The sequence below is a fragment of the Xiphias gladius genome, chromosome 11 (assembly GCF_016859285.1).
Source record: "Xiphias gladius isolate SHS-SW01 ecotype Sanya breed wild chromosome 11, ASM1685928v1, whole genome shotgun sequence".
Taxonomy (NCBI): Eukaryota; Metazoa; Chordata; class Actinopteri; order Istiophoriformes; family Xiphiidae; genus Xiphias; species Xiphias gladius.
This window is the reverse complement of record NC_053410.1, coordinates 28,451,918-28,465,533: the sequence shown is the minus strand read 5'-3', so window position 1 is coordinate 28,465,533 and position 13,616 is coordinate 28,451,918. Positions and strand designations below refer to the sequence as shown.

The following is a 13,616-nucleotide window of genomic DNA, read 5'->3' as shown; positions in this document are numbered from 1 at the left end:
AAATAAATAGAGTGAAATTAAATTGTATTGTAAATCCTGAGTGTCAGGGAGGTTTCCATCAAACGTCTGATCAGTAGCTGAGTGAGAGCTGGGATGACAGCAGGAACTGGACAGACTGTGTGAAAATGTGAGATGTAAGCACCATCAAGTGAAGTTCTTGTACAACAGCTCGATAGAATACAAACACAAAGTCAAACATGTAATTCCATTTCCAACATTTACTAAGTACAAAAGAATATTTGTGATATTATTTAATGACAAATAATGAGCAGGAAGATGTCTCCTGGATGAAAATGACAATTTGACACCGACAAGAATATTGCAGCCATGGAAAAGCCATCTGTGAAAAATCCCTGCACAGATACATATATTTGCTCACTTTGCTTAATCAAAGAAAGTGATACTGACAATAACATAGCAGTATGAGTCAATTCAAACTTTTGAACACTTGGCCCCCAGAGATATACATGGTGAGCTAAGTACAGGCTACATACACTGATACATGACATTAATACTTCTCAACTGCCTCCAACAGCTCTCAGGTTTCCTTCAGCCACATCACTTTTCAGTTTCCTCTCTACTAACAAACATTTAAAATTCACAAGAAAGTTTCAAGTATTTTTTCTAATGGTACCAAACTCAATACTGATACAATAGAGTGTGTATTGCAGAGTTGGCCCATCTCAGTAATACTCCTCTGGTCACTATATTCTCAGAGAAAATTTTTCTTTCCAGACTTCTACAAGATCCGTAAAGAGCCATACAGCACGTTTCACTGTGAGTGACCTCAGACCAGCTAAGAAGTCCACACAACCTCTATTTCTCACCAGAATAAAACCATAACATCTGTCAGTAGTACAGAGACTGTGTTCAAATTATAATATGGCAGCCAACCACAGTTGTTCCTCAGTCACATGTTGTCAGTCTGAATGGAGAAGATGCCCTTTAACAAGTAATATCTATGATATAGTATCTTTCATATCACCAGGATAATCAGTACATACATAAATGAATGTTACATTTTTTTAAACACTGGCAGAGCTGCCTGTTTCTGACATTACCCTTAAACACAAAGTACATGCAGGAACAATATTTTAAAAATTTTTAAAATGTTAATCCTTAAAATAATCATTTAAAAAACTACCATATTTGATACTGTTTCTTACCAACATTTTGTAGTATTTATCAGTATGTAGTTCTTTTTTCAAAATTCACTGAAGAATCTCAAGGATTTTTTAGTGTCTCCAGAGGGAGCTGTGTGAAGTCTGATAAATGTCCTTAAGTGATGTCACTTGAGTCAGTACTGACTGGGGCTGAAGTTTCCAAAAACAATCTGGGGGTGTAGAGTTAGAAAGAAGTGAGATTATCAGACCTCTGAAAAAAGAACTGGTTACTGCAAGGCACACTGCTTCCTACTGCAGACCATACATATTTTCTCAGATCATTTAAAAAAACATTATGTATGTTTCCCACCACCATATAGCCATCCAATGTCTTTAGGCACTGGTTCATATTTTAACATTCATTGATAATTCTGGGATCTGTAAGAAAATAGGCAGCTTTATGCACAGGAAACACTACATGTTGAAAGAAGAAGGGGAAAACTAGCGGTTGTGGCTCTCTGACTGATGATTAATAAACCACGAGTCATGGATTTGATATAACTGGATTATCATTTCACGGTAGTCCATACAGATAAGGTGTACAACTATGCAGGCAAAAACATTGGGAGCTCTTGCTACAGCAAGGTTAAAAACAAATTTTATATGTACAGCGAGGTCCAAAAGTCTGGGTCCACTTTCCCATGGGAAATTATTTTTAAGGTGTCTGTATTTGTTTAAGATTGTGTAGCTGTATAGCTGAATTCCTCTTCTTTTCTTCTAAATAATTTTGTCATTGTAAACTGTATAGCTTCCCACCTGAGGCCTTAAATGTTCTGCTTCAAATAGAAGTTTTCGGAAAATATTAGATTGCTATGTGCACCAGACACCACTGGGTGTCGCCAAAATCCATTAAAACAGTCAATCTGAAGGACTAAGAGTTTCAAAATATACAAAACAAAACAACACAGTTTACCAGCAACTGTAACAAGTGAATCATAGTTATACATGCCACCTAAATAAATCTGTTGTATATTTAAAGTGATTAATCAAAGATTAGTTTCACATGTATCTGAGATTTGATTTCCCTCAATGTACCTTAAAGGCAGCAACAATAACAACTGACCCTGAATCTGAACCTCAAGCACCAGCATGACGGCAAGACCATAAACACATCTGAGTGGTCTTTAATAACACTTAAAATTACCTCTACCTTTACTATGTGGTAAGACTTTTAGAGCTGTCTTCAGTAAAGTATTGCTCCGATGCCCAATCTAAAGCCAAGGAAGTCAAAAAAAGACTCAATCTCTCTCATTTCCTTCCCTCCTTTTTTCTTTTCCTCTTTCACCCCTGTCTTTAAGAAAGAACTTTCCAGTGAAAAGTTGTCTGAGACAAACGTCATCCAAAAGGAGAAGTCAGGCTTTGTAAAGACTGCTGCTGCACAGTGTTTTGCCCAGTTTAACCCTTTCAACATGCTGGTGCATTTCAGTCTCATGGAACCATGTTTGTTGGAGATAATGACTGATACTTTCACTGCTGGGAGACAAAGACCACATTCAAACTTCCAGTCGGTCCACTGGCAGGCTGAGACTCAGAGCTGACAGTTCCATGCTGAGGTCATTCAGGTTGGCCTGGGGGTCAGAGTTAACAGTGAGGGTGTTGAGGTTGGGTTTAGTATCAAGGGGAGCTGATGACAAGGTGCTGTTGGCCACACGACGGAAGACGAAGTGGAAAGGAGCGGCTTGCGGGCGGCTGTGGAGCTCAGCCTTGATCTTCTGAGGGTGGGTGTCCGGTGCAAGCTGCTGGCTGCTGCCCTCCATCAACAGGAAGAGGCTATAGTTCTGAGGATCTGGCACTTTAAACTTCTGAGCACAAAGCTGGCAGACTTCCTCCACGGTGGCGTAAGGTCGGACCTGTAGAGTCTTGGCCGTACAGCCACTGTCCAGCTCCTGCAGCGCCACCCGTAGGTAGTTCTGAGGGAAAGTCAGAAGAAGCACAATCAGATATCAATTCTCATTTTGTCAAATATATAAAGACTGAAGCAACCAAGAGAACCAATTTTAATGGACTGGACAACATCCTCACCCCCATGTTTTCAAAAGGGGATGGCTAAGATGACTGAGTTTTATGAAAACCAGCTGTCGGAAAAAATTAAAAGTATTTTTCCAGCCCACCTAGACACCATCATGGCCTGAGTGAGTGACTGAATTTGGCTTTGTTAGACACTGTCTACCACTTTCACTGTATACTTCCTTGAAGCCCCTGTTTTGGGGTATGTGTGTCCATTTCTTATGATCATTTCATCATGTCTTTGGCTTTGCACTAATGTTCATCCATTAAAAAGGGTTCAAAACCAAAAATTGTCCAGGTAAGACCTATCCAAACAAGACAGGTGTTAAAACTAATTAGCCACCTCCCTTTGTGGTCAAGGAAAGTGACAGAAAATTTAGGAAAAAAAAGGTCATTACATAATTGTAATTTAAAACAGTGAATTTTAAGAAATGCTCTAAATAGTGATGCTAATTTAGGAGGATACGATTCTCAGAAGGATTCAGTTTTTACTGTGGGCGCTTTAACAATGGTTTTTGATTTTCTGGAGATGAAGTAGAAAATAAATACTTATATAAGAATGACTCTAAGAACACGCCCAAGGACTTCATACTTGCAGTAAAAATACTAAAATCCAGGTGATTTTCTTTTGTCTTTTGTAAACATAAAAACAACCACTATACTCATGGAAATAATTTTGCTGTCAAATAAAGGAATTTAAGGCAAAGTCTACGGTTCAAATGTGTGTGTGTGTGTGCTTGTGTGTGTGCGTGTGAGTGTGTTTGTTTTTACCTGGAAGTCATCAATGGACGGTGCAGAGCGCTGGGTGGTGCGGCGGCGGTGCCACTGGTGGAGTGTGTCTCTGGTTTCAGAGCTGAGTACTCTGGCTGCCTGCTCCTCCTGGAAGTTTCTGATCAGAGATATCGCTCCATAGGCACTGGTCAGGTAGTAGCCACCTGGATATTGAGACACAGCGGCAGAGTGTTCACGATAAGTAGATAGTTTGAAAAGCAAATATTCTTAGCTTAAGTTTGCAGTGTTTTTGTGGAGGCTCTCCAGATTCAACAAAGATACCTTCTCCATGAAGCTGCGAAGGGTCCAGCAGCTCCATCATATAAAGTATCTCATTGTCCAGCTGGGGCATGTCACACTGGGCCAACACATAGGTCAGCATCGGCAGGAAGTCGTCTGCACCATACAGACGACCTGAGACACAGACAGACAAGTGTCATTAGATCCTTTTTAGGATTACTGTTCAACGTGATTGAAGGTGACCGTCTTTCCCCTACTGCTCACCTCATACATGAAAATTATTTAAAGCTTACTTAGCACTCCTTATGTCAAGTTCAGTCGGTAGTGAGAAGTTACTTTAAATCTTTGTTTATCTGTGTGTATCCTTGGTGTCTACCTGAATTATCTTCCATGATGGTGTAGATGAGTTTGCAGACTCTCAGCAGCAAGGTCACCTTCTTCTCTGGGGAGTACAGTTTACACATGGTGTGGAACTTGTGTTTGATCTTTTCTATGGCCACATGATCCGGGGGCGGCGTGTCAGCCACACCCATTTCCTGCGGCTGCCGTGCCTTGGCCAGCGACAGGTTCTCCTTCATCTCCTGCCAGGCCCCGCTACGCACCTGGAACTCCTGCAGAACCAAGCTCACCACCGGTTTGAGAGGCTTCAAGACGCACTTGTGCATGGCCTTCTCCAGGACCCGGTCTGAGGAGAGGAAGAAATGGGTAGCTTATTAATTTGGATGAAGTTTCGATTCAAATTATCTAGCACACTCCAAAGCCAGCTCAAAGTCAACAAGTGTTTCCATCCTTATATGACCAATGCATTTTAGCTTGACAGGCAACAGAACACACTCACTGAGAGAGCATTCAGAGCGCTAGAGAAGACAGATGAACTCACAACAGCCATGACAGGTTCATATATTTAGTTTACATTTAGTGTGTTCATTCTTTGATTCATTCATCATTGGCTCACCAGTGTATTAAATCAACATTGTGTAAAACCAGACTCAAATTACAGGAGTTTTTTTTTTTTACAGGAGAATTGTAACCGATTTTAGAATCAGGTTGCATCACGCAAATAAGGAGAAGCTTCAAAGATGTTCTTCTCCCTGATCTTAAACATGCACACACTACAAGATTTGAAAATAATGGTGCATCACACACTACAGGATATTATTAATATTATCGTGCCAGAGGGAGTAATCAGGAAGCAATGCACCACCTCACGTGATTTCATGGGGAAGCAAAAGTATACACAATTGAGACTGTAGTTTAACAACTCGCTGTAACGTTAGTGATACTCTGTAGTGAGGAATAACAAAAGCTGAAGGCTAAACAAGTCTGGATGAGAAAATGGTTTGGGAGACGTGGTCAACACGGGTTCTCTGTTCTTCAGTGAGAAGAGCAGGTGAGATTTTAACTGTCAGTTTTAATATCTGTCGACTGTAGTATGCTAGCTAACGTTAGCCTCCAGGGCCAGAATGTTTACTGTTGCTCGGCAACACCGCCGGCTGCTCGGGAACTAACGTTATTGGGTATTGGGAAAGTATTGACGTAATCATAATGGGAATTATCTAGATTTTAACTTGATGAATAATGGGGCGGCCCTGATTAGTCTGCAAGTGATTCAGGAAGTTTAAGACTGGGCCTGTAAACCCCTAAAATGACCAGATAATTTGAGCAGAACATCAGTGCCGACCAAGGTCTCAGACCAGATTTCTCCTACGATTGTCAGGAGGGGTGAATCAGGAATAATCAGCCAAAAATTTCTGTAGTGTGAGCCCATCTTAAGTCTGTCTCTCAAAACTATCTGTGTTACGTACCCTGCCTGCGGCTCTCAGGCCCAAACCCTAATGAAGACATACTGTAAACCTCTGCAATTTCCTTAAACATCTGGTCAAAGTAGATTTATCAAACGTTACTCAAACAGAAGGAAATAAGATATCTGTTGGGGACTATATTCAGCGGCCGATTAATCCAAAGTAAACAGAGCAACAGTCTAAACTCACTGATGTGTTTTTAATAGTTTTTAGACAACAATGGAGCTCTATGGCTCAGAGGAATAAGGAAGTGGCTTCAAAAAGTATCAGACCCCTTCACTTTTTGCACACTTAACTGTTGTAGATTTAATTTTAAATGGATAAAACTGCTATTTTTGACTTTCAATCTACACAGAATTATCCATAATGACAAAGTGAAAACAGAGTTTTGAAAATTTTATTTTGGCAAATATACAGTATAATATTCCCAGCATTATCTTTTTTAAATCCCATCTCATTTGCATGCTGATCTAAGCCACTGGACATGCTGCAAGTGCAATTAGTTTTTCAACTGTTATTTGGTAAATGTCAAGTAAAAAGAAACACACAAGTGACTGTATGTTCAACTTCAAAACACAATAGGTGAACTTAATTTTTCTCTTTCTTGATCAAGCAAGTAATTCAATGGGCATGAAGTGGAATAAACTCTGGTAGAGTTGGCAGTACTTAAATACAGAGAAAGGACAGAAATTAAGCTAAAAAGTGTAATAGTGTGGTTCAACAACTTTGCTGGTCTGCTGAAACAGCAGGAAATCACAACGGTACGCCTGCTGAATGTGTAATGAAGGACTCAGAAATATTGCAGTCTTTGCTGACAATCTTTCAATCAAATGACTGTGCGTCTGTGAGCTGATATTCCCACATATGAAGGATTGTTTGATATCTGAAAAAACAACTGCAGTATGACGACTAAAAAAAATCCTCAGATATCAACACTGTAGAAAGATCCGCAGATCACTCTGATTGGTCTATTTATGTCTATTAGAAATCTATTTGTATTCCCACATCAGAAGAAATGCATGTGAACTCATGTATGACCTAAAACTGTCTCAATGTTTGTTGATGTGTTTGCAGGGGCAGTTTTATACACTCTTGAAATGGCAGGGATAGACTGTCAGTCTATTTTGAGGTAATCTCCTAATTTCAGATCAAATGCCAAGGTTAATGTTTCATTCCTCACCAGTCTTGTTGTGAACACTGTGAGCCACAATAGTATCAGTGAAGACCTACAAGCTACCTGGAAACTGTCAAGTCAGATCCCTACTATTTGGTCACTTGTATTGTGCAATTGTTCACCATCTGTACACATCACAGTTAAGGAAAGTTGAGTGTGTTGTTGTTGCTAGAGCTGAATAATGCAGATTGCAGAGTGAGGTCTGTATCCACACAGCGACAGTGTCAAAATAAGCTTTTACAAGCTCAGCTCGTGCAGTCTGACTAACACAAACCATGATATCATAATACAGACAGAAAGGATGCAGAGAGGGAGGCCAAACCACAGCACTGCTGAATAAGGACCATGTGTGAGTGTGTTGCTGACTACTCTCCAGAATCGGGTGAAGTCAGCAGTTTTTTTGGTTGAGCACATCTGCAGACACGGGATTGACCTTGCACCAGAGTTGGATGACGGCCAGCAGCTTCCATTTACATAATCAATCTCTGTCATTCTTGTCATTCTTGTCATTATGAATGGTTTAATTGCGTTTCCCTTGCTGGTCTTAATGGAAAATTTCTCCACACCCACATTAATGGTACCTCCTGATACCTCTACCAGACTTGGACCGGACAGGTGAGCGTGATGTGATATGCACAGGAATGGCCAACCATTCACAAATCTCTCACAAACAGCAGGTTCTCACTTCCTCACTCCACAACCAAATACTGATTGAGAGCTGCCGGTAAGTAGGGTGCCCAACCCGATTAGAGTTGTTTTTCTTTTGTTACTTTTTACTGGCACCGATTATGAGTGAAGAGTGAGTGGATTTGTTGGTCTTTCCCAACTAATTTTAATTGTCCAGGATGTGACTTTTGTTAACATATGGATTTTTAGTTGCTGTGATGTACAAAATAACCTGTCTTCTTGGAAGTAACCATTTTCCCGCCATTTTATGTTCTCATTGGCATCCCGAAAGTGTTACTGAAACTACCTGTGGCTCGGACAACTATCTTACAGATCAGGGTATGAAATGGTAACACATAAAATAAAATATTTTGTGCCATGATTCCCTTAAAAAGGCACAAGGAAAGTCTCAGCATGGGTATAACATGAGAACATTACTGCCTGAAACCACTTCCTTGCTGCTTTTTCAGGTCAAACCTCTTCCCAATTCTATCTATCTGTACCACTCCTTTATTAAGGATTTGAAGGATTCAAAGGTGTATTTGTCATATACACAAACAGTTTGTGTAGTGAAATGCAATGTGGCAGTGCTTTAGGAAGTGCTAAAAGAAAAATGTGAAAAATAACAATAGGACAAAAGAAATATAAATGAACAGAAAATGAATTTGCAACCATTTTGATAATCGACTAATTGTTCCAGTCATTTCTTTAAGCAAAAATTTCCAAATTCTCTCTATTTTGTAAAATAATCATTAGCTGTAGTCCTATTACACAGTGATTGGCCTGAAGGATGAGAGAAAATAGTAATTCAAAGTCTTGAGTGCACAATATGTACCTTTTCTGGCTTTGCAAAAGAGAAACCTCTTATTTCAAGAATTTTCGTGATTCGCCTGAATACTTCTCCTAGAGCTCAGTAATCACTGGACTCCCAACAGGTCGGTTTAAGTGATTAAGAACAGGGAATTCCACACTCTGCACTGGGCAAAAAGCGAAGAGCTGTTCAGGTAATTCTAATAGGGAGATGTTAGGGGAGATTTACAGACATACAAATTAGGGTTCTTCAAAAAAAGTAGTGTGTATTTCAGACTTTTAAGAGTGTGAGTGTATTTTCATCGTGTACATAAGTTTCCACACTTCAGTGGAACGGCCAAGGCTGCACTTGATAGAAACATCCTTTCACCAAATATCATTTCTGCCTTCTTCTAGCCGCTAACCAAACATCCTGTCCTGGGCTAGTGTACAAGGAACATGTAACTTTAAAGTAGGAATCCTCAAGTATCTTAGGCTCTTTTCAATTTGTCTGTCTCTGCCGTCATTGCTGTGGCATTTATGGCTAGGGACTGTGATGTTTATTTTTTGTCGATTGGAGTTTTTTTCCCCACAGTGGCCATCACAGCTCATTCTCCCTATGATTTAAAACAAGCTACAAATACAAAATTACTAAATGTATTCATTCCATTTGTACCTTCATCTTTGGTTTCATTGAAACATGGCTACACAGCAACATTCCGGACATGGCCACTGACATGGACAGGCTATTTCGCTACTGAAATGGCAGCGCACCATTGCTGTCTGGTGGGACTTGTAAGACTGTGAGTTTATATTCAAAGGGAAAGGTGCATGAATCCTTTGTTTTCAAAGACTGTTCTCTGCTGCTAGAGTTTACAATTGTGAAGTGCCGGCTGTACTATCTGCTGGGAGAGTTCACTGCTGTTGTTACTTTAGCAGTCTACCTTTACAGCTTACAGCGGCATCAGTGATCAACAAAGAGCACACCTCGACAGTTTTTTTTTTATCATCACTGGGACTTCATTCATGCTAATTTAGTACTGTTTTGCTGAAATTCCACCAACATTTCAAGTTTGCAACAAAAGGAGAAAGTACAGTGGACCTTGTTTACATCCCAGTTGTTGCTGCTAATGTCAGAGTGCTCCCTCTTACCCTTTAAGACTGTGTGCTATGTGTACGTCTGTTCTACTGTACGTTGCACTGAGGTCCATGAGGAGAGACATTTTTTTTCCCTGTATGTCTGTCAGGCATATGTGATAATAAACCCGAGCGAGCAGCAAACATTCAGTACAGCAAATATTAAAGTTTTATGAACTTCATAGCTGTGTATATGTCCAATAGTAACAAAATGCAGAGATCAACACTTGTGAAGCTCACTAATAAACCTGTAATATATCATTTGTTTAATCTGTACAAAAATTTTGTTTAAGAATGACATTTTGCAGGTTTACAAGGGCTTATGTGCTGGACTGCTAAACTAGGCTGACAAGAGGCTGGCTCCAGTTTCATACTGAACAGCTGGATAAGAGAGTGGTATCAGTCTTCTCATCTAACCCTGACAGCAAATAAACATATTTTCCCAAAATGATGAACTATGCCTCCAATCCAGCAAACATCACAAATTCAGATGCTTATACTATCAGCAGATACTGCTGATGTTATTGTCACACATGAAAACTTTGTGCAGCAACACAACAGCTTCATGACATTGAGTTGGCCCAGGCTATCAGCTATGACTCGTTATGTGGGACGGCTGGAATACAACAAACTCAATTCTGCTCCCCCGCCCTTTAAAAAAAATCCTCTCATCCCGTCTGAATATCCTGAACCCAAACACAGACATGGCTAGGCTGCTGAGTGAGGAACGACAACAACAACAGCATCTTTCTTATTTGAAACCCTCTGACTGTTGCCTTTAAAATGTGTGTGATGTCATTTCCAGCTTTCTTTTCATTGCCTCAGCAGAGGCATCCTGATGTTATGCATCCTCCCTTTTTTTTTCTTTTTTGTTTCCATTGTTTTTATGCCACATTACACCCTGATGCCAGCACTCGATTTGCTAAATTTTGCTAATGTTGCGTTACTTTTCCTGGTATTAAAGGCAGAATCCCAGTTAAGGGACCGTATTGTGTATCAAGATATCATGACTCCCGATCACCCATCGTTCATTTACATCAAATACTCCATGAAAGCATCAAAGGCCCTACCCAAAATACTGGCACATTAAAGCAAGGACAGCAGACGAGAGAGAGAGACTGGATGTAGAGGAGCAAGAGAGAGAAGAAAAGAAACACAGTAACCTAGAAAAAATGCAATGAGACAGTGTCAGAGACAGAGTGAGACAGACGGTGAAGGGGGCTTGCCACAAATCCTCACACCCTGATTGGAGAGTTGGTATAAAAGAACTGGAGTTGGAGTAAGAGAGATTGCATGACTTGGCAGGCAGCCTTTCAAAACCATCTGGACTGGCTAGCCTTTAAGCTGAGCAGAAAACACTTTCTGAAACTGCCACAACAAAATATTGTGCAACTATTCCAAGAACTATGAGCACAGCAGTTCCCAGTGTGTCATACCTGTGAAAAACAGGCCACTCAGAAAACAGGCATGAAAGGGGTCAACCATGACACGTGGCATACAAACATGAAAAAAATATAGTTACATTTTGAATTTTAGCCTTTTTTTCTTCTGAAATTGCACTAGTAGGTATCAATCAAACCTCAACTTCTCATCTTTGACAATCTCTCTTTTTGTTATTTATTCGGGTTTTTTATTTTGAAATGTTATGCCTTTATTAAGTGTCTGACAGGAGAAAATGAAGGGAAATGAGGGGAGAGTGTGTCAGGGAATGAAACGCAACAAAGGTCAGCAGCCAAATACGAAGCAGGGACGTTGCAGTTCATGGTCCCTGTCTTACACCCTAGGCCACCAGTTGGAGTTATAAATTTTAACCAAAAAGTGGGGAAAAATGTAAAAGGTAGTAGACAATGTGAGGTTTCTTCATCCAACTGTACAATCTTTTTTAATTAAACCTTTGTGTGCCATTTTCTTTGGATGTTGTGTTAAAGTTTTTATAGATAGCTTGTTTATTTCTACATCTACTCAGTTTTAATTCACTTTCCAAAAATCCCAACCACTGTCATCATAAAAAAGGCATCACTTCCTGTGCACCAAGGGACTTTTTCCTGGAAAGACCTTCATCATAGCGGAGATTCAGAGCTTAAGGTAAAGCTTGCTGCATCAGTCAGTAAAAGATGTAACTAATCATTTGGTGTTTAAAAAGGAAGCACTGGTAATCAAGTATGTCTCTTCCATAAAGTTCTTGGAATCGTGAAACACAGGTTTAAAAAAGAATGGTCAAAACGGAAGCTCGGAGACTGACATGTCCTGACTTTTAGTCCCTAGTATGAGTCAAGCTCCAAAAACACCAGACCCTACTTTTCCCACAATGCAACTGGATAGTCTTTCATTAGACCTTCACTGTGTGACAAACACCACCACCTCCAGTTAGTAATGCAGCCTTTCCATTAATTTCTCAACATTTAAAGTCCGAAGCACAGGCTTTGAGACCCCTGATGAGGTGTCTATGATATCATCAGGGTTATTTTTTTTCAGAATGTGGAAAAGAGTCACACAAGACATCAGACAACTGCTTTCGCAGGCTGATTAGCACCTCTTCTGATGAGTAAACTGATCTTGTTGTGTAAAATCGATGGGGTGCCACCCCTACTAAAAATGTTGTACTCGGAAAAAGGATCAAATAACAGATGCTGTCATTGTCAACAATAACATTTTCAAAAAAGCTCAGTAAAAATTTAATTTAAATATATTTATAAGAATTAAAAACTGGCTAAAAAAAACAACATAAAAATGTAAAATGTCAGGATTACAGATTGGTGTTCATGCTATGTGATGACTACTGATAAAAAGCATTTCACTTAATTCATGACTTTGCAATTATAGCACTGACTGGGGCCAGTAGAAACAGGCTGGTTCAACAGCCCCCTTCCTCCTGTGATAAAAACCTCTTTGTGCTCTGTTTACATGTTATTCTGTCCAAGGTCTAACGCAGCCACTGAATCTTGGCCTACATGATTCAGACCGCTCTTCCGGCAGGTGTGTGTATGTGTGTGTTCTTGTGTATGTGTATTGCAGTCTCTGGTTTTTCTGCTTTCATATTTCTGTCATGGTATTGTAAGATGCAATAAAGGATGGATATAATGAGGGGCAATGAAAGGGAAGGCAAATGTTAGTAATGGATTACAGAAAATGTGCACTCTGTTTCAACAGGTAAGACTGATTTGACTCCATATTCACCTGTACTTACTTTGTTTTTCACATGGACGCTGACTTACCAGCATACATGACAACATACAATAGGGCTGCACGATTTTAGGTAAAATGTGAATCACCATTTTTTTCAATCAGAATTGAGATCACAATTCTCTTACTATTCTTGAGCAACATATTCTCTCTTCATTATTATAATTGCATCATATATTTTCTTTAGAAAGATGGAAAAACAATATGATCACTATTGAAATGTAAAACTATTATCAACTTTGCACAGCCAGGGCACCGGCTTCTCACAATGTAAACATTATATACTGTGCTGCAAGATCCAACATGACTGGGAAGACCAAAGACATTGTAAGCCTCGACCATAATCCTTTTTCAGTAGCCAACTCTCTAATAAATCAACTTTTTGAGGCTTTAAATGGGAACAGAAGCATGCTTATTTATCCTCCCCCGGTCTACACTCACTGTGGTGCACTATGCACTACACTATGCCGACAGTCAAACTTCAGTGAAACTGTTTATAAGTTGCACACAGCAGCGGCATATCATTATCTGTCTTACTTCACCATGAAACACACAGACTTGTTTTCAAATCTTCTCCGTCATCCTGTGTACACATCATCATATGGTGAAAAACAGTTATTTCATTTGCTGAAATGGCTTATGGAGAGAATGGAGCACTTGGTTTGATGCAGCTAATGTAAAGAT

At 39.8% G+C, this 13,616-nt stretch overlaps 1 protein-coding gene across 4 annotated transcripts in view; it reads right to left on the bottom strand.

Moving 5' to 3' along the window:
- Positions 1 to 236: 236 nt before the first annotated feature.
- Positions 237 to 13,616, bottom strand: part of LOC120796489 (ras and Rab interactor 2-like) — a 60,050-nt gene continuing 46,670 nt past the window's right edge. For all 4 annotated transcript variants that reach the window (XM_040139391.1, XM_040139394.1, XM_040139393.1 and 1 more), the window contains 4 exons: positions 4,558 to 4,866; positions 4,224 to 4,355; positions 3,942 to 4,105; positions 237 to 3,073 (listed from right to left, as the gene is read on the bottom strand). In XM_040139391.1, coding sequence (XP_039995325.1) covers positions 2,657 to 3,073; positions 3,942 to 4,105; positions 4,224 to 4,355; positions 4,558 to 4,866 — 1,022 coding nt within the window. In that variant the 3' untranslated portion in view covers positions 237 to 2,656. The remainder of the gene's footprint in view (positions 3,074 to 3,941; positions 4,106 to 4,223; positions 4,356 to 4,557; positions 4,867 to 13,616) is intronic.